This window comes from Sinohyriopsis cumingii, chromosome 11 (genome assembly GCF_028554795.1).
Source record: "Sinohyriopsis cumingii isolate HCF-2022 chromosome 11, ASM2855479v2, whole genome shotgun sequence".
Classification (NCBI taxonomy): domain Eukaryota; kingdom Metazoa; phylum Mollusca; class Bivalvia; order Unionida; family Unionidae; genus Sinohyriopsis; species Sinohyriopsis cumingii.
The window spans coordinates 31,412,917-31,435,482 of record NC_142971.1 but is presented as its reverse complement, the minus strand read 5'-3'; the positions used below and the strand labels follow the sequence as shown (position 1 = coordinate 31,435,482).

Below are 22,566 nucleotides of genomic sequence, written 5' to 3'. Positions count from 1 at the left end.
ATTGTAATAAACAATTTGAAGGACTCAGATGTGTCCCATGTATTTAGTGGCAGTGTGTTCACTGAAGGACTCTCATAGTAATAAACAATTTGAAGGACTCAGATGTGTCCCTTGTATTTAGTGGCAGTGTGCTCACTGAAGGACTCTCATTGTAATAAACAATTTGAAGGACTCAGATGTGTCCCATGTATTTAGTGGCAGTGTGTTCACTGAAGGACTCCCATTGTAATAAATAATTTGAAGGACTCAGATATGTCCCATGTATTTAGTGGCAGTGTGTTCACTGAAGGACTCTCATAGTAATAAACAATTTGAAGGACTCAGATGTGTCCCATGTATTGAGTAGTGTTAGTATGGTCTTTGAAAAGTATCCTTTAGTATCCTTTGATGATGTGTTTTATAGGCTGTCCTTTCTGGCTAATTTCACAATGTTTTTTTGTCACAGAAACCTTAAAGGAGAACAATGAGATGATGAAGAGGCAGTTTGCCACCCTGGCCCAGTGGAAGGAGAGGGTCAGAGAGTGCAATGCTCAAAACTTGAAGAAATTTGAGGAGCAGAAAAAAACCCTTCTGGACCTCCAGAAGTTAAATCAGGAAATGAGACAGCAGCTGTCTCAGGTAAAGCTCCCCATTTACCATCCAGGCATAACCTACAGTACACTTGTTTTACTATACTACTTACACTGTTACTAAATAAAAAATGACAGATGATGCAAGTGTAATACTAAAATGGGTCCAGACCATAAAAATGTTATGTTTAGAGTAAAGGCAGCAAGTTTAAAACCCTACTAAAAATGGCCTTAGAGTTAACTATATAAGAAAAGACAAAGTTTATATCTCAAGAAATTGCAGTTTTACACCTTGAAACTGATTTCTTAATAGTTAAGAAGTTAAAGAGCCAGAAAATGTAAAAATGTTGTGATTGGTCAAACAAACTTAATTTGTGCCAGGTTACAGGAATTCTAAAGGCTGTACAGTTTTAATCATAATTTGTAATGCCATAGCAAAGATGGCAGAAAATATTTCTAAAAGTATGTAATTACTCTTCACAAAGAATGTGTTGTTAACTTACATTTGAACTCCAAATCTTTCTGCATTTTCATTAACTCTTATCCTATTTAATCCATTTCAATCAAACTTCCATTTCTAGGGTACTACTCAATGGCACCTTTCAAAGGGAAGATTCCTGATTGGCTAAAAGAATTAGAAGGTTATTACATTATGGCCCCAGTTAAATTGTGACCAATCAGCTGCTTTGACATTATGTGCTTTACAGATAGGTTACAGTAGCTTGACTGTGTTGTTTGAAAGTTGGTGGTAATGGCAGAAACACTTAAAGTATTTCTTTCCGATGTAAGTTTGGAACACTTTTCTTGAGAAAAGTAATTACTTACATCTGAAAGTATCTGCTGGCATCTTGACTTTGGCATGCCAATATAGCATTAAAGTTGTATATTCTTGAAAGTACCATTCAAGTTGGGTGAGTGTAACCTCTCTGACCGAATGAAAAGTCATAAAATGTTGGCATTCTCTTGCTCATAACTTACCACAGGTCTGACTGGCACAGATGTGCAATAGCTCTTTTGAAAAGGACAATTTCTCTACATTAAATTTAGTACCAAAAAGTGTCACTGTAAAATATAGTGAATTAAAGTAACAGTGTTAAATGAAACATTGTGTGTGTGTATTTGTGTGTGATTTGGATTTTTAATGTAGCTTTTAACAATTTAGTCATATTGCTATGATATCTGCAGTTTTACAGTTTATAGTAATGTCTAGCACTGGGGCATCATGCTGCAGACATGTAGCATTATGTCCCACCCAGTCACATTATCCTGACACTAGACCGACCAGTCCTAACACTAACCTCTTAATGCTGAGCGCCAAGCGAGGCAGCTGTTAGTACCATTTTTGCAAGTCTTTGGTATGATTTGGTGGGGAGAAATTGATTGGAATCCATTACCTTGTCTACGTTATAAGGGGGGGGGCATTGATATAGTTCAGAATTTAATTGTTGAGGAACATTGTAATCACTTTTAAAAGGTATGAAGATATTACATTCATTCCTTGTTTTATGAAGCTGCCATGATAAGAGGCCACCATTGATTAGAGGCCACATTGTCTACACCAATGTTTACCAGCTGGTTACCTTACTTATACTGCAGACTCCTTTGGTGGCCTAGTGGTTAGAGTATTCACCTCATATGTGGGAGGTCACGGGTTTGAACCCAGGCCATGTCATACCAAAGACTTATAAAAATGGTACTAACAGCTGCCTTGTTGCTCAGCATTAAGAGGTTAGTGTTAGGATTGGTTGGTCTGGTATCAGGATAATGTGACTGGGTGTCTGCAACATGATGCCCCAGTGCTAGACATCACTATAAGTGCCACACTGTAGACATTGTAGTGATATGACTGAAAAATTGTTAAAGCTATGCTAAAAATCCAAGTCACAGAAACACATACACTATTATACTGCAATGTCTAGAGTGAGTGACATGGAGCATTATACAGACTAGTTTCATTTTGTTGTGTTATAAGCTCTAATGGTTGTAGATCAGAAGAACTTATGGGATGGCATGTTGTCTGCCATCCATTGTTCATCCATTAACACATGTTTGTTATCATAATTCCTTCTAAAAACTACTTCAGGGATGACCATAACACTTTACACACACATTAATCCAAGGTCCAGTTGGCCCTAAATGATAATGGTTCCACTGCATCATCCAGTATGGCATCCATATCAGTATCAATATTTTCTCTAAAGTACTCATTATGATGTCTAGTTGGTCTTAAATGGAAATGGTGTCAGTCTGGTATAAAATATGGGCACCATGGCAACCATCTTAAAAATCTTGTTATTATTATTTCTCTTCAGTGCAGTTATATTGACAAGGGGCTTTTACCAGAAGACTTTTTATATGCTCGGGTTGGTTGTCAATGAATGTGGTGTTGATCTGACATCCAATATCTCTAGTTGGTCCTAAATATGTTTTATGTCAATTTGACATCCAGTATGGCCACCATTGTGGCCATGTTTAAAATCTTACTGCTATTCATCCTGAATGGTCGGTCATATTGACATGGAATTTTCACCAAAAGGCATTTTAGTGATATTTAGTTGGTCCTAAATGATAATGCTGCCAATCTTACATCCAAAATGGTTGCCACAACAGCTATCATTAAGATGTTATTATTGCCATTCTTCTTGTAAGGATGGCTTATTGAGATGTACTGTAACAAAAGACTTTTGATGTTGTCTAGTTGGTCCTGTCTTACATCATATATGACAGCTGCAGCCATCAGTTTGAAGATTATATTATTGTTAAAGAATATCAGAGATTATATTATTGTTAAAGAATATCAGAGATGGTTTCATCACTCAGCAGTGAAAAAGACATCTTATCATGGCTTCCAGGAAATTCTTTGGAGCCATTATAGTGTCAGCCCCTTTGAGAGATTTGTTTTAGGTTGTTTTAAATTTTAAAGTTTAATGGTGTGACATGAAACTGTCACTGCTCAGAAATTGGAAAAGAATGCATAAATCAAATTGCAGTTTGAGTATATGTCACAAGCATGTCTGTTTTTCTTCTTTTATGTTAAAGGTTTTCATGTAAATACAATGCCATGAACACTTTAATGTTTTATTTTATTGAAAAATGTAGTTCTTATTTATTTATAATTAAAAAGTTTAACCGAGCCTGTGTAACAAGCAGTTAAAGTGGTCAAAATTGCATCGTATGTTTGAGAAAACTTAAATTTTATTGGTTCATAACACCAAAAAGGAACCACTCGTGTATTCTTTTGCCCTTCTTGTGTGTTTTGCAAATGTTTGTAAAACAAATGGAAAATATCTTGAGATTTTTCATGATTTTTTTAAACTATTTGTAATTAAAAGAATTTTCCATAATATTTTACAGTATCCATAGAGTCATGAAAATCAACTTAACAAGCATGAATGGCATTTAGTTTGTTGTGGTTATTCATATATTGTATAATGGTAATCCCACATCATGCCATGATCTAGTTTTATGAACTTGTCTGCATCACAGGGTATGGCTTTAAATATCGCTTATCCATACCGCACCTGTTGGAAGTTGCACATGCTTGCTGTAATTGGTTTTGCGAAGACTATTTGTACATAGAGTCACATGTGCATCATATAAAAGGTAAAGTTCAATTCATAATAATCATTTAATTGTTAGTTTATGCCAAGCATCTTGATATTTTCACTGGTTCCAATATCTTACATAATTTTCAAGAAAATGGACTTGAAGATAGTAGTTACTCAAGGTATTTTTTTTCTTCGAATAAGTGCTTTGGTACGCAGTAGTTCTAATATGTAGCTTTTAATTTTTTTAATTATGTTTTGCAGATGCAAGTTGAACATGCAGAAATGAAAAAGCTTGAAGGAGAGAACATTAAAAAATCCACAGAAGTAAGTGAAATTTAAAAAAAAGTAGTACACTCACACCTCTCCCTCAATGACTTATGTGCAACAAGGTCCACAAATAATATAGACTGCACAGTAAGCAAGGGTGCAAGTTACTGAAGGACCTTAGCAAAATTAAGAATGAGATTCTGTCCCCACTTGACATCATGACATTGAGAAAATCCTTGGGGTTGTGTAAGGTAACGGGACGGTTTAATGTTTGAACACTTGTTTTATAATTGCTTTGGGAATAATTGTCAAGAAAGAACTTCTAATGAATTTGTTCACTTTTTTAGATAAATTACCTTTATTTTCAACTTCGTTTAGGTTATTTACAACATTACTTCAGGAGGTTTCGACAACCATTCACATGTACATGAAAACATTGTGAATTTCTTAACTGCTTTTTCTTTTGTTGATTCACGATAAAACAAGAATCCTTTTCTTATAAAACTAGCAATATTTATTTTGTGAAACAACTTCCAATGTAAAAAAATTTGTTGTTGTTGTTCTATTAGTAAAATATTGATGCTGTGATTTCATTACAAGTGAAACTTCTTATTTTTGAGGAAATCATGGAATGTTAAGTTTACTACAAACCAAGGAACTCGATTCTCCATAATGATCCATATCTGTGAAACAAAACATTTATTCACCAAGTTCTGCTTTCACTTGATTGTCTTATTGAGATGTATTGTACCAAATGACTTTTGATGTTGTCTAATTGGTCCTGTCTTACATCCTATACATCCTTTATTCAGATGTTGCCAATAGATTTTCATTGATCAAAATTTCATCAAATATTGTTTTTTTACAGTGTTCTGCATATGTTGTTTGGAAAGAAAATTTTGCAAAATATATTACAGTACTTCTTTTTAAAAGATAGGAATTTCATGATGTTGATTCAGATTACTGGGTATTAACCCCTGCTTTGTGGATAAACAGATTTATCAAGGTTTCTTTTACCAATTTCGATTGTAATTTTCTTCACACTGTACAAATAGGAGCCAATGTCTGTGGTATTTTCTAGTTTAAAGAAATGGAATCCTCAATTTGCTCCATGTTGTAAACAGGTTCAGAAGATATCTGGGTGTGAAATTTAGAGGAACAAAAAAGATATGTTTCTTATGGTTACATTTTTGGGAAGAAAAGATTCTAAAAATAGAAAATAAAGTTTTATGATTGGCTTCATTAAGAGTAGTAAATTATGAGTTCTCGGTAAGTTAAAATAGGCTAATGATTCAGTTTTCTCTCTATGGACATTTACTGTTGTGGTCCTTGTTTGCGATATGCTTTCATTAGGGCTGCGATGTTATGAACCTGCCAATAATGCTGTGTACCATTTCCAATATGCTTTTGTGTTTGCCACTATTCTTTAAATATACTCTATTTAATAAATGTTCTGTCACCTAATTTTGTGCCCTATTACTTGAATGACACCATTACTTGATACTTCTTGGGTATGTCATTAAGATAATCCAGGATAATCACCCACTGGCTTAACCATTGTCTTTTATGTCTGGCTTGGCCTGACTGTTTAATTTATGAGCAGGTACAAGAGTGTTTTGAGGAGGCTGTTGCAGAGGTTGCTGAATTACCTCATACCCTTCAAAACAGTACAACTTTTCATGTAGGACTTTGGCTTTAATATAACAGTAAAGAGATAAGAGGAAGTGAAGAAAAGAAAAATCTATTATTTAAATTTAAAAAACTATTGACCTTTGTTAAAAAAATATGACATAACTTTGAGAAATAAAGAATACTGTCTACATACTTGTATTTTCTTTATATTTCATAAATTTGTTTCCACCTTTATGATAATTATGTGCATTTTTGAAAACATTGTGTGATGCTACCGCATGGTTACCCCAGTGCTGTAATAATTCCAGGGGAGAACACTGCAGTTGATTCGGTGTCCAGTTAGTTTTTGACCTCTCAAATCAAAATCTAAATTAGTGCCAGCCATTTTAATAAAAGCTATAATTAATGTGAATAGATTTTTATCTTTGGTTCCAAGTCAAAGCAATATTCAATTTCCAATAAAACCTATTGTTTTGAAAAATATCAACCCAACTGGAAAATAACATGCAAAGGACAGAGAGCGAGAGGGAAAGAGGGAGATCATTGGATGGGCACATATGCTGGCTATTCCAGATTTTGTACACTTATTATGAATCTATTGTTGAATTTCCACATTCCAAGTTGACAGAATTCCAGAAAAGCAGATGGTTTTTCCTTTTTTACAATTTGAAGTTTTCCTATGGACACAGGTAGCATACATGCCAACCATTACGCTTTTGGCGTAATCATTATGCTGTTTTTCACTAAATCATGCCTTATGCTTGCACATATTTGGATTACGCTTTTCAAGTATATCCCCCGCCAAAAAGAATCAATAACTTCTTTTCTCATTTTTATAAACTCCCTATTAATCCAACAGATCATATTCTAGAAAAGACAGTTTGTACATAACTGTGACATAAGAGTAAACTTGTCCATAGATGTGCATACACTTTCCTAACAGTATTAATATGTTCTTTGTATAGCAGCTGTAATATTTGCAAGAAACATGCTGGTTTCTACTTTCAAATTTTTGATCTCAGATCAATGTTATGATTTATGTTTGTTAGAGAACCAGTCTATAGTGCGCCATAGGTCATGTCTATGGCTTTTGTACAAGAGTACAATAGACCTGCATTTACTTTCCTCACACTATCATTATATTTTATTTATAGCAGCTGTATTGCTTAGTTCTGAGAAAACAGACTGGTTTTCTAATTTTGAATCTTTGCTCTCAGATTCTTTGTTCTAATTTATACTTGGTACAGAACAGTCTGTATGTATTTGGCACCTAAAGTCAGGTCAGATTTATTCTAGCTGATGCATGTGTTAGAGCAAATAATTTCACAGATGGATTAGAAAAAGACAAAAAACATAATCCTCCAAAGATGAATACATGAATGACATAATACAGTGTTCCATTCTAGGGCATAATCACACTCATCGCAGGCTGTGTGGAAAGGATTTTTTAATATTTGGCGCTAAAAGTCATCATTTGGATTCTAGCCAATTTGAGTGTGTGAAAGCAGAAATGTTTTTCAAACAATTTCACAGCTGGATCAGAAAAAGACCAACAAAAAAAGACAAATCTTCCAAAGATTCAAAGATGAATACATGAGTGACATAATACAGTATTCCATTCTAGGGCATTATCTTGCCCATTGCAGACTGTGTATAAAGGATTTTAATATTGGTCATTTTGGTAAAGTTGATGTGGAAAAACACTTGAAAACAAAGAAACACGTAGAATTAGCTGGTCTTATTAACTCCAATACTATGGCAACTTCTTTTTTTATAGCAGAACTCAAGTGTGGACATGAATGTTATAAATGCAGAGGTGTTATTTACCGAGTTCTTATAAGAACACGGACCACCCTTAGCGGTAGCAGGCCAAGTTGGTCATTTGTTTAAACAGATGTTTCCTGATTCCAAAATTGTGGAAAAATGTGCATGTGCAAGAACAGAATCATCCATGTTTAACTGAAGATACTTAGCTTAAAATAGCAGAAGTAATGAAAATTGGTCTGTTTAGTATTGCCACAGACAGGAATAGTGATTATGATGACAAAAAGTTGTACCCAGTCTGTATCAGATGCTTTGACAATGAAAAGTGCAAAGTCATGAGAGAACTTCTTTCATTGCTAGAATTAACAGTAGATTCCACTGGAAAAAAGATTTTTGATTTGCTTGATAATGCTTTGAAGAAACATGACATAAAATGGCAGAACTTTATGGGGTTTTCAGCTGATGATGCATCAATGATTCCTATATTTTGAAACTGTCTCCATCAGTGTACATAATAGGTTGTCCTTGTCATTTGATGCACCTTGTAAGAGATTATTATGCTACAGCCTGTGATTACGTTCTCCAGAAATGTCCATATGTAGATGAAGTGCTTTTAAATGCTTCAGTTGCTGATGTAAATGAGAGGCAGTCAGAAAGCTTTAAAAGTGTAAGATTCTTTATCAAGAGATATCCCTTTCTATTGCCACCCTTGTCTGTCTTGGATCATACGGAAGGAGAATTCTAGAAGCATCAAGTTAGCATTCTACCTGACAATGTACTTCACATACTTAATATGCAATGGCACCTTATTTCCCTAAAAGACCAAATCACTGGAAGATATAAATTGCCTCTTTATTGTCAGGTTATAAAAGGAATATTGGTTCTTTACCATTCTAATGCTGACTGTGAGAGATTGTTCAGTATCATTAACAAAAATACAACTGAATTCAGATTGAGGCTGAGTAATCCAGTAATGAATGCTCTTCTGATGTGCAAAAATTCATGGCCTCTGCTCGTACAAAGTGTTTTGAACTGCAACATGACAGGATCTTGCTTTCTAAAGCTAAAAGTGCTACATATGAAAACTTGAAGCAGTAAATGATGTTAAAAGACCAGAATGGTAAATGAATCATTTTGTACAGAACTTCATTGAATTTTTATCATGTTATATGTGGATTACTCTTTTTCTGCTCAGATTACTCTTTTTGTCCACTTGGATTACACTTTTTCCTTGCCAGGGGTTGGCATGTAACAGGTAGGGAGAAAAGTACTTAAGCACTAATATGATTGACTGGTACATGGAATATTCAAATATAGTTTCTTAAATTGAAAATACAGGATGTAGATAACAAGAAATCAGTTGACTGGTTTGTAAGTAGTTTTCAACTGGTGGCAGAGGTGAAGAGAAAAAGAAGATGAAGCTAATTCATGAGGAAATCAAATATCTTTAGTTTGTTTTGGACCACCTTCTCCAACAAAATTAAAATAATACAGGGTTCTGGAATTGGAGGAATGGATACACTAATTATTCTTGCAGGATCTTAATTGTTACTGATGGTGGTCTGTGGTATGTATAGTCTAGTAGAAAGATGCAGTATGATCGTGAATCAGTTTGTTCTTTGTAATGAAGGTGTCAAACTTTACATTAATTATAACCTTTATTGTACCTTAATAGTCATGTCTCCTATTTTTATAAGAGTAATAATATAGAACCAAATATGTCCTTAAGTTTACAGCAATTTGTATAAAGCCAGTGTGTTGGTGTTTTATAAAGCCAGTGTGTTGGTGTTGTATAAAGCCACTGTGTTGGTGTTGTATAAAGCCAGTGTGTTGGTGTTGTATAAAGTCAATGTATTGGTGTTGTATAAAGCTCGTGTGTTGGTGTTGTATAAAGCCAGTGTGTTGGTGTTGTATAAAACCAGTGTGTTGGTGTTGTATAAAGCCAGTGTGTTGGTGTTGTATAAAGTCAGTGTGTTGGTGTTGTATAGAACCAGTGTGTTGGTGTTGTATAAAGCCAATGTGTTGGTGTTGTATAAAGCCAATGTGTTGGTGTTGTATAAAGCCAGTGTGTTGGTGTTGTATAAAGCCAGTGTGTTGGTGTTGTATAAAGCCATTGTGTTGGTGTTGAAATCAAGTTGTTCCAAGGGATTGAAGGCATTGTGCTGTCAGAAGTAATTTGTCTTTGCATATCGGATCTGACATACTGAAAAGGCAGACAGAGAATACTGCATGTAATTTATGAGTTTTAATGTTTGTTAAAATTCAGACCATGATTCATAAAACCCAACAACATCCAAAGAGAGAGAGAGAGAGAGAGAGAGAGAGAGATGGGTGATGGGTTGATAAGGTGATATATGTCTGAATGCATTGGTGTATGTGTTTAGATGTAAACTAAAATAGAGAGGATATTTACTTCAAAGAAGTGAATAAGGGAAATATTTCATCAAGTGGGTGTGATTTTTCACCCACAAGATGAAATGTATCTGTCGTTCACTCATAGCAAGCAAATTTTGTTTTTATTGTATGCTCAGACCTATTGGCTAGCAATATATATATAATGTATCAAAGTAGCAAATTTTTTACTGGATCCTGCCTGATGTCAGCAGTTTACCTTTTATGTTCTCCAGTGTTTTGTGAATATAAACAGTAGCATAATTCTCCTTATCAATTCAAAGTAAGATAACTTGAATTAAGAGAAAAAAAAGAGTTTGTTTATTGTTGGATTTGAACTTGGTTTATCTTTAATGGGATGCAGCCATACTTACTGATCTAATATGTGTGTGCCTAACAATAACTTCAAATTTATTTCTTGATCATAATGTTATTAGCATCTGTTGAGAGGCAGTGGGAAAATAGCAGTGAATTATCAAGATTATTTTCCTCAGAAAATCCAGTACTTCATGGCCTAGCATAAAATAAATATGTAATATTTAAAACTTTAGTCATTAAATTTGAATGTGTACTGAAATTTGTTGTATGATTTCTGTCAAATTTTCAGGTAGAGGAGCTTAAAAAGAGAATTGATGAATTGACAATATTGGTGCAAGCCAGTCATGATGACACTTTTCAACCTGCAGAAACAGTAAGCTAAACTTAGTATAACCTTCCTGCTATGTATTGTATTGAATACTTGCATAATATGCAGTATTGGGACTTTCCCAAATTGAAGGTGATGGATGAAAAGACATACTTCCCAAATACAACTCGGTTCTCTTATCCTTCGTGTGAAAATTCTGAAATTTGGAATTACTTGCTGACAGTCTGTACCATATATGGCCATAATACAGCACTCAATGTGGACATCAGCATCTATTGACATTAACTTGATTGGAGAGTAATATTTCTTACATACAGTATAATAGAAAATGTTAAGAAAATAGTGCCGACCAGATTATTTTGGTAACATGAATAAGTTAGGTTTTGTTTTTCAATGTCTGTTAGTCTTCTTACAAGTTTTTATCATACTCCATGTAGTTTCAGTTTTGATCATACTCCATGTAGTTTCAGTTCTGATCATACTCAATATAGTTTCAGTTTTGTTCATGCTCAGTATAGTTTCATTTTTGATCATACTCCATGTAGTTTCCGTTTTATTCATACTCAATATAGTTTCAGTTTTGATCATACTCAATATAGTTTCAGTTTTGTTCATGCTCAGTATAGTTTCAGTTTTGATCATACTCCATGTAGTTTCAGTTCTGATCATACTCAATATAGTTTCAGTTTTGTTCATGCTCAGTATAGTTTCATTTTTGATCATACTCCATGTAGTTTCCGTTTTATTCATACTCAGTATAGTTTCAGTTTTGATCATACTCCATGTAGTTTCAGTTCTGATCATACTCAATATAGTTTCAGTTTTGTTCATGCTCAGTATAGTTTCAGTTTTGATCATACTCAGTATAGTTTCAGTTTTGATCATACTACATCATACTCCATGTAGTTAAAGTTTGATCATACTCCATGTAGTTAAAGTTTTGATCATACTCAATATAGTTTCAGTTTTGATCATACTCCATCATACTCCATGTAGTTAAAGTTTTGATCATACTCAATATAGTTTCAGTTTTGATCATACTCCATCATACTCCATGTAGTTAAAGTTTTGATCATACTCAATATAGTTTCAGTTTTGATCATACTCCATCATACTCCATGTAGTTAAAGTTTTGATCATACTCAATATAGTTTCAGTTTTGATCATACTCAGTATAGTTTCAGTTTTGATCATACTCAATATAGTTTCAGTTTTGATCATACTCAGTATAGTTTCATTGAGAAGTATGTACTCAGCAGTTCTTCCAGAAGAAGTCTGGAATTATGAACAATTGGAAACAAACTTTTCTATAAAACACCAATATACTTCTCAGAATTTCGATGAGATATCGCAGAAACATCACCAATATCCTGACGATGGTGGGGGTAACTATTGTGCATGCCATCATGCCACATTTTCTGTTTGTTGTCAGATGGCAAAGAATAATTACTTTTCTTTGCAGTCCAAACACATACAAATATATTTAATTCAATGGAAGCAAATAAACAAAGAATCCAAGCTCAAGCAGTCAGATCCACGCATAAAGCAACGTATATATAATGAATTAAAAAGCTGCTGTTATTTGCCATGTTTTGTTTCATTTTATTTCATGTTTCATCGTATCCATCATCAATCATCCATGAAAATCTTAAATGTAACTCATATTGGTCTCAGAATTTAAAACCGAACAATAAATATGAAAATAGATATGATAGGACACATCGTAATTTTCCAGATTTTAAACAATAAATATGAAAATAGATATGATAGGACACATTGTAATTTTCCAGATTTTAAACAATAAATATGAAAATAGATATGATAGGACACATTGTAATTTTCCAGATTTTAAACAATAAATATGAAAATAGATATGATAGGACACATTGTAATTTTCCAGATTTTAAACAATAAATATGAAAATAGATATGATAGGACACATTGTAATTTTCCAGATTTTAAACAATAAATATGAAAATAGATATGATAGGACACATTGTAATTTTCCAGATTTTAAACAATAAATATGAAAATAGATATGATAGGACACATCGTAATTTTCCAGATTTTAAACAATAATGTATTTTGATAGGTAAGAAAGTAGAAAGTTGGTTATAAACCAAACCAAACCAAACCATGGAACCAGTTCAGATTTGTGTGGTCCAGTGCAGATTTGTCTGGTCCATTACAGATCCTTAAACAATGCCAAACACAAACTTATATTGCAGTACATATAAGTTCACACAATATATAAAACACATAAAATAAAAATCTGTTTTGTTTTAGGCTAATTGTAAATGAAGTTATTATCCACTGAAACTAATTCCTAAATATGTGACTGCTATGTGGCCATGTACAGGTTGTAGTATTATTCACAATGTAGTTGCTTTTTCCGTCCATTATTGCCTTTGGAGTCACAGAGGACTATGTCATCAATGAAAACTTAGTCACTGTGACATATTCACAGTCCAGTCATTTTTGGTTCTCCTTTGAGTTTGGCTCAGTTTTGCTAGTGTTTGCATTAAGGTCATTTTCTCAGACACTATTGCTCACTGAGTAACACAAGTTGATATTTAGATACATCATGGGAGTGTTACATTGTTCATTCATCTCATTTTTACAGGCACTTATGTATGGAGTCATATAACTCAGTATGTTATTGCATCACGAGTACTACAGCTGTCAGTTATCTTAAACTGTATTTCATGGCTAAGTGGTTTGTGCTTACCTTTGCACTGAACTCAGTTTCTCTAGGGTTGGGTTTACATGTACATTTGACCCATATTCTCAGACACTATTGTTCATCAAGTCACTTAAGTTGTTTTTTGGATGTGCCAATCTGTGGTTCAGAGTTATCAAAAATCTATAAAGATTGATACCCCATGAATAAAAATGAATTTTACAGTAATGATGGTTTGCAGTCTGACCACACTACCATTTATGATTTTCTTGTTCAGGTTATTGTCAGTAGGAGTGTGGAAGATCCAGTAAAGATAGAACAGCTACAAGGGGAAAAGGATAGTCTTCAGATGCGCATTATTCAGCTTGAGGCACAGGTAAGACTGTTTCGAGATCAGAATGATCAGATTCTACAGGACTTGGAGAAGCTACAGAGGTTGAAAGAACAGATTCAGATGGAAAATTCCAAGCTTAACGAGGAAAACAACCAGTTACAGAAGAAGTTGCAGAGCTTCCTGTCAGACATGCAACAGAGGAAGCATATGTCAGGGAATTCTGGGGAGGGATTTGTGCATTATGGAAACAACACTAGACAGTATGATTACAGCATGGTGGATATACCTGATGAGACTAGAACCAGGAAGCAGACGTCAGCGGTGCAAACGTCGGCTGCAAGGCAAGACATGGAGTTTCTAGAGATGCAAACAGCAGCTGCAGACAGATGTGAAAGTTTCAGTCAAACAGATGAAAAGAATGACAATACATTTTCTGTGTCAGACGCTGCAACTGAGTTACGAGAAAAACTTCAGTATGAAAGGCAACTAGTGAGCCAGTTCAGGTCCAAGATAGCAAATCAAAACACTCAGGTAAGATTTGAGATTTGCCTTCTTGTAAATATGTATCTTTGGAATTTTGTAAAATCTCCTCTGATATTTTTCTGTGCCAATGAGGAAAGAAGTCAAAATATTGAAAATATAGTATCAGTCTGCATCAAAATAGAATTTTATTAATGACTTACATTACAATATAACAATACTACTGAAGCAGGGCAGATTGTTTTGTCTGTATCATTTTTTATTTCATGCTCATTTTTGTCTCCGTTATCTTTACATTGTCACATTCATGCAATATTTTATGATATTGCACTCACATGCATGACAGGTATGCCCAGAAGTGTATTAGGAACTACTTTGTAAACAAATCATGTACACTTATGTAGTGGATGCTTTACGTTTTGGCTGATTAAATTTATTTTTTAATGAACTAAAGCAGATGTTTTGTGGACTGCCACATATCAGCTGCTTTGCCACATTCCACATTAACTTTCTTGATACAGTGTTTCAGATTTAGGCTAGAGATAGATGCCACAGAGGTAAAAAATTTGCTGGGTCCCTATAAATAACATGCAAGTGACAAGGCATAAATATGTCTTCTTTTGCTGGTAATAAGAATGGCAAAAAAATATACTTACAGTTTTACATCCTGAATTTTCTAAAAAGGTACTTTCTTCTTTCTGCAAATTTGAGTTACATGAGCCATGTCATGGGTTCTGAAGCTTGATTACACATTTTGAAATTGTACTGTAATTTTGACTACATTCCAAGTGAAATTACATTCTCCTTACTGCACTCAGAATAAAATAAACATTATATTCCATAGCAACTTTTTGATAATTACAATTGAAAGACTTCATATTTTTCACACATTATGATTCCAAATATTCAATGACAGAACAGAAACACTTGCAGATGTGAACACACTGCTCCCTTGCTGCTGAAATCAGATGTGCTTGATGTAGATTTGACACATAAATCCAGTCATTATCACAGAATTTAGTAGAATTGACAAAAATACTAAAATCTGTTCCTTCCAGACTAAATGGAAAAGTTGTTGCAATGCACATTCATTTACAATATGACTCTAAATTTCAATTTTAAGTGGACCAAAACACCATTTTCTTTCGAAAGTTATGTCTATCATGCAGCTAAGTTCAAATTTATCTGGGCGGAGTTATGTGTGCATTAAGCCATTGATAGAATAAGAAAATGAGCATATAATAAAAAGGTTACTGCATTTTTATGGAAAAATATGAACTCGTTTTGTCGGATGGATATACTGCACTCCCCTGGTCGTGCAGTATATCCATCTGAAAAACTCGTTCATATTTTCCCATAAAAATGCAGTAACCTATAATTACTTCTGGTCAGTATTAGTTCTTTTTTATATAATTATACATTCTTGCTCTTTCAGAAATGTTCATTTTGTATTGATCACTGCACTCTTGCATCACCTGAAATTCACAGTGCTTTTTTTTACAGCTCTTTCTCTTTCTATCTGTACTAATTTCATGTCATCATTAATGTTTATTTCTGCACAATTGCACCAGCATGAGAAGTTACATAGGTTAAATCTGGCAGATTAAAAAGCAGCAGTTAGAATACTCCATTATGGTACTAACTGTGGGTTAGTTATTATAACATAAAATTTCACCCGTTTAAGTGCATCAATATTTTGGTATACAGGTAGTTATGTTTTATTTTATTGGATGAAAATGCAATCAGGTCAGATTTTGAAGTCCCCATTATTGTTGGAGTACTGCACTGCCTTTTTAATGTAGGTCACTGTTTCTAATTTTTTTAGCTGTTCTCAGTGTAATGATTATTATTGCTAAATGTTTTTGTGATATCCTAGCTGAAGATGAAATCAGATGAGATTTGTATGTATCAGGAGAGGCATATGCTAGTCCAAATGTGGGTTACTGTGACTTGTGTAAAATGGAAAACTACCAAGCAAAGATTTGTCAGCAGCACCAGAAGCTGGAATACTGTTGTCATCAATGTAGAACACAATTACATAAATATTACAGCTTTTTCAGTTTTGTCAGTATCTTTACATGTTTATGATTCATTCAAAAAGAGATCTACCCAAAGAGCTAGGCATTGGAGCACTATATTGCTGTAACAATAGTGGGTCACTCTGACCTAAATTTTATGTAAAGGTTTATTTGATTTTATCAATAGCTTTGCATATTGGACACGGAACTGGCTTAGATCTCAAAGAACTGTTAGTTGATTAACTATGTATCTATATCTATTATGATATATATATATATATATATATATATATATATATATATATATATATATATATATATATATATATATATATATATATATATATAATTTTCCAGGTATAAGTATCATTGTGGATTTCTATAAGAAGAGCATGTTGTTGGATCATTATATTGTATTTTAAATGTGGGTCACTGTGACCTTAATTATACAGCAATGTTTAATTTCACCATTATCTGATATATTTTGGTATGTTTTTTTTCCAGCTGGAGAACTTCCAGGCAGAGATGCATCAGAAGAGTCAGATGCTAGAGCACTACAAGCAGCAACTTGACAGACAGGTTGCCCAGGTGCTGGAGGAAAACCAGCAACAGAAACAGGAACTGATGCAGCAGCTGGATATCTTGCAGAAAGAGCTGCAGCATACCAAGCAGGTAAAAAATGACATAAATTTAACAGTTAATTATGTACAAAATGTTGTTAAACATGAAAGGAATTGTTTGGCAATAGAAAACAAAATGTTAGTGTATCCCTAATTAATGCTTAAAAGCAGCACTGTAATTTGAACCAGATCACTTTGTAGTGTCCATTTGGATGCATTTACCCACATTTCTTTCTTGGAAGTAGCACATTACAATAGAAGTTTAGCAGTTTTCACCCCAGAACTATTCTGAAAACTGCTGCAATTTCAAAAACTGAAAGAAAAAGGTACTTGAAAATTTAGATTGGATAAAAAACACTTAAGAGTACAATAAACCATTCACTGCCAGAAAACTACAGAACATTCTTAATTGACCCCATGATATTTCAGCAGAACTAGATGATGTCTACTTCTGATATGCTTGCCATATATGGTTCTTCAGACATTACTAAACAGTTTCAATAAAATTTAGGAAACAGGCGACTTCTCACTGTATTGGTGAGAAGCAACTGTAATACTAATACATAAACCTAACAAAAAACACACTTACTTTCCAGGTAGCATCCCTTATTGCTAACAAGCTTTATTTGCAAGAACCATGGAACAAATATTAAGTGACAGATTTCTCTGGCATCTTGAATTAAAAAAACTCACTAACATACCATCATCATGGAATTTGATGCCAGAGAAGCACAATAAACCATCAATTCAGACTTGAAGCATTTATTAGAGATGCTTTCATAAAGAACAGTATGTACCCATTTTTATTTCACTTTGAGAAAGCATATGATGGAAATACAGCATACTGAATGACCTATTCAACCCATGTCTTAGATATATGGAGGTATGGCATAATGTACAGCCTATTCAGCCTAGGTCTAAGGAACATGGAAGTATGGCATAATGTACAGCCTATTCAGCCTAGGTCCAAGGGACATGGAAGTATGGCATAATGTACAGCCTATTCAACCCAGGCCTAAGGGACATGGATGTATGGCATAATGAATGATCTATTCAACCTAGGTCCAAGGGACATGGAAATATGGCATAATGTACGACCTATTCAACCCAAGTCTAACGGACATGGAAGTATGGCATAATGAATGATCTATTCAACGTAGTGCTAAGGGACATGGAAGCATGGTATAATGAATGATGTGTTCATCCTATGTCTAAGGCACATGGAAGTGTGGCATAATGTACAACCTATTCAAGCTAAGTCTAAGGGACACGATCTGTTCAACCTAGGTCCAAGGAACATGTAAGTATAGCATAATAAATGACTATTCAACCTAGGTCCAAGGGACATGGAAGTATGGCATAATGAATGACCTGTTCAACCTAGGTTTAAGGAACATGGAAGTATAGCATAATGAATAACCTGTTCAGCCTAGGTCTAAGGAGCTACCTATATATTTTTAAGTCCAATTTTCGGAACATCTGGGCTGTACAGATTGGGTCATCTGATGTCCAGAACTAGTCTGGTCTTTCAGTGAGGAACTTGCTTTGTAGCAATTATTATGTCCTGGCATTGCTTTGTAGCAGTTATTATGTCCTGGCATTGCTTTGTAGCAGTTTCTATGTCCAGGCATTGCTTTGTAGCAGCTATCATGTCCTTGGCATTGCTTTGTAGCAGTTATTATGTCCCAGGCATTGCTTTGTAGCAGTTATCAGGTCCTGGGCATTGCTTTGTAGCAGATATCATCTCCTTGGCATTGCTTTGTAGCAGTTATTATGTCCTGGGCAAGTGCGTTATTTTCAAAAACAATAAGTCACATAGGTGCTGTTTTAAAAGTAAGAAATTCACACGTTTCTCATGATGAACACTTGTTTGAATTTCCCTCAGTTGTTGAAGAAGGACATGGTGAATTTACCAAGGCATACATGTGACAGAACCAGGATCTCAAATCAGTAGATTTACAAATTTTGATCAGTAGATTGGCTTCTAAATCAGTAGATTTTTCATTGGCATAAATGTTATGTTCTCCATGTTGATTGAAAACAAAATAAGTGTCCATAGTATGTAGTCTCTTTATAGTATAATAAAACAGCAAGTTTTGAACAGAAATTGGATTAGATTTGGATGTTGCAGTAACTAATGAGTCAATATATTGTCAGTTAATGAAAAAGGAAAAGTTGTTTATCTTATAGTTCAAAGATTTTTGTAATAGTATCCAATAGCATTTTTAGTTTCCTTCACATAATTTACTGTTTTGTGAACACTGATGACATTCACCGTGATTATTATACTTCACACTTAATAGGCTCTGAATTATTCAATGGTCCAGACCTCCCCATCAGTCACATTATATTTTGCGAAGAATGGATAATTTCCTCTTTGTATTAGCATTAGAACATTACATTGACATTACAACTATGCTTTGCCTGCAAAGAACTTCTAGGTTCAGTTTTCTGTTGCTGGTTTGTTAGGTTGCTGACTGCTCGCCAATAGTCCTCCAAGTTATGTTCGCTCCATGGAGGAATTTCTTGATTTGGACTTGAGATGTAATAATGATCCCATCCTCAAGGAATTTTTTCTCTTCATGGTTTGCAAGTTTCTCCACTGTAAATTTAAAAAGATAAAGATTGATTTAGACTTTAAAGAAATAATAAAATAATATTATGCTTTGATGATTAATTTATCCCAACTTTAAAATTAAAATCTTGTTATATTCTATTAAACGATATATTTTATGTAGGGATTTAACTAAATTTATGTCATGAAATACAAAAGATGCATACCTTTGAAACACTGGACCTTTGCTACTTGCCTGCACACACTTAAAACTCTAATATCCATGCAGTGTTGTAATATTTCTTAGCTGTGGTTTCTTAGCATTGGGAGAAAGCACATGTTTGGGAATTTTGCCATGAATTGAACAAAACATGCAAAAGCTGCCCTTAAATATCCCTCTTAAATAATCTTGAAAAATTTAATAACAACTAAGCATATAAAAAAATCAAAATACTTACTCTAATGTTTCAGCAGAAATAATTTATTATGGTTGGTCTCGCCATCTTATCTCCCTTCCATCAATGGTCAGCTGATTTTCATCAAAGACATCATTACCACCTTTTATTCCTTTATTACTTATAACTCTCCAAAAGACACTCCACATTTGGCCTTAAACTTCCAATAATTCAGCAATAAGGTAATCAATTAAGAGTTTGTTTTGTGCACATGTCAATTGTTCTTGAACAGTGGATCTGCCATGCATCATTGCATTGGTCTCTGTACTGTTGGAACATTTCTGGTCGCCAGTAGAGTGGTTCTGGTTGGTTTCTCTAATTTGTTGATAGAACATGTAAAAATACTGTGCTTGCATTTTTAAATAAAATTTTAAAAACATATTTTTGTAATTGTAAAAGCAGTTGATTTAACTATAAAATGGTATATGTGTTAGACAGTCTTCAAAACTGTATTTTTGGCCTACTACCAGAAGTATCATGTGTGCAGAGGATTAAATGAAATACATCTTGTATGGTCAACTTACACATGTCACATAACATCTTAATTGTTGCTTACATCAGCAATATCATTAATACAGACTGGTTATCTGGTTTTGCTTCTAAGCAGACATGTTTCAAAGTCTGATTTGGAAAACCAGTCAAAATGTGGAGTACCACTCAAAAGTCTTGCATGAAGATGCTTAATTTGATACCCACTTAGGGATTTGGGTGTTGCAATGGAACATTTAAAACTTTCTCTTCAGAAAACTTGTGTGCTGAGTCAAATGAACCATAAGATGAATGAAATTGCCTCTTCAGTATTCAACCATATGTCATTGAATCCAGCTAATCCTGCATATGATGTCATCTTTAGACCCAAATACTAGACCTTTTATACTCAGAATTTAAATTTCATTCCAACTTTTGGCATTTTGATTCATCTTGATCTAGAAGCAGCAAAAATCAGTCTTGCCCATGCTTCAAAATTTTATCTTCCCGAAATAACTGCCTTGGATATTTAAAACTCAAAAAAATATGTGATCTTTGCCATTACATAGAGTCCTCTAATAATCCTCATATATTTCAAAGTATATTCAGTGAAGTCAGGGCCTCCTTTCATTAGGCATGCATACCTTTTCAGAAGATGGAGATAGGGTTGTAGCTGCCATTGCACACTACATGCCACTGTCTCAAGTTTGTTAGTGGATAAAGTCTCCATTTACACTGTAGAAATGACAGGCATGTTGAAATTTTGCAACAATGTATAACGAAGTATCAAATTTCTTTTGGGATTCACATACAATACTGAAAATCCTTCAAAACCTTGAATTTGGTGACTTGTTCTAAGTATTAGTGACATAGGAAAAGTGTTCAGTTAGTAATGTGCCACTCACATATCACATGCACACTACCTAAAGGGTGAACCTGAACCAGATTGCATACCTCCTGAAGGGTGTTTACCTTAACCAAAGTGCATACTGCCTAAAGGGTGAACCTCAACTACATGAAGGGTGAACCTTAACCATAGTGCATGTTACCTGGAGGGTGAACTTCAGCAAGTGTGGATACTACCTTGCCAGTTATCACAGATGGTAAAACATAATATGTCAAGTATGTTGACTTCTACTTGTGGGACAAAGTGTTTTATGTGAACTGAATATAGTGGATAGGTAATGATATACATCCAGAGAAAAGACTGACGTTTTCAAAAGAATGCAGTTTATATATAAAAAATTAACATTTTTTATTCATTTATAGGTTTTTATTTTTTTGACCTTTTATTTTATTTACCTTTTAACGGATGTTTACATATTTACCTTTTTGTTTTATCTTGTTGTAAGAAAGGTATACATTTATTTGGGAGGATCTTCCTAAATGATTTGTGCAGTTTATTGAAAATAAGAAATATGGTCATTTTGTACAGATTCGTATTCGTGTGTAGGAAACGTCTATATACAAAATTAAACAATAACAGCTATTTAACCTTTGATCTCTCTTGTGGCCCAGAGAAAAGTTTGACAGGAATGCAAAAAAGGCATTTTGGATGCATGTATCTGGTATCTGATAAATACAAAAATTAATATCATTTTTTCATGTATTTCTTTCTTTCTTCATATTTCTATCTTCGTTGTTTAGAATATTTATATATTTTTTGTTAAGACTGAAATGAAAATGACATGAAAATGCCAAATTAAGTTTAATATTATTTTTTTTGTCACATGCATGCTCTGACTGTATTCTTCTGACATTTAACATTATAATGCAGCCATGAGGTAATGAACTATGTCAGCATTAAAAAAATGGGTTACTGTGCTCTGTATCTCCTGCAAGGTCAACATTAACTTAGGTCAAGTTGTTTCAGTACAGGCAATTGTCAGCTCATACTTAAGCTAATGAGGAATTGATAAAGGAGGCGAGAAAAGTATATTTTGTTTTACAAAAGGCAAAATAGGATGTGCTTCTGATACTGATATATTTATGGATATTTTCTATATTTCAACAAGTTATGGATAGAAATAACACAGTTTTTGCTCCATTCTGTTGTGACCTGCCAAAAGAGATGGTGCTTTAAGGGTACAGTCAGAATAGAATTTGGCACCTAAATAGTAAAGTACAAGAAGCATTGGGT

At 33.9% G+C, this 22,566-nt stretch overlaps 1 protein-coding gene across 2 annotated transcripts in view; it reads left to right on the top strand.

Moving 5' to 3' along the window:
* Nucleotides 1-22,566, top strand: part of LOC149787854 (uncharacterized) — a 136,402-nt gene that overhangs the window by 83,697 nt on the left and 30,139 nt on the right. For both annotated transcript variants that reach the window (XM_089974078.1, XM_089974077.1), the window contains exons 3-7: nt 446-618; nt 4,379-4,441; nt 10,779-10,862; nt 13,775-14,362; nt 16,834-17,001. In XM_089974078.1, coding sequence (XP_089830204.1) covers nt 446-618; nt 4,379-4,441; nt 10,779-10,862; nt 13,775-14,362; nt 16,834-17,001 — 1,076 coding nt within the window. The remainder of the gene's footprint in view (nt 1-445; nt 619-4,378; nt 4,442-10,778; nt 10,863-13,774; nt 14,363-16,833; nt 17,002-22,566) is intronic.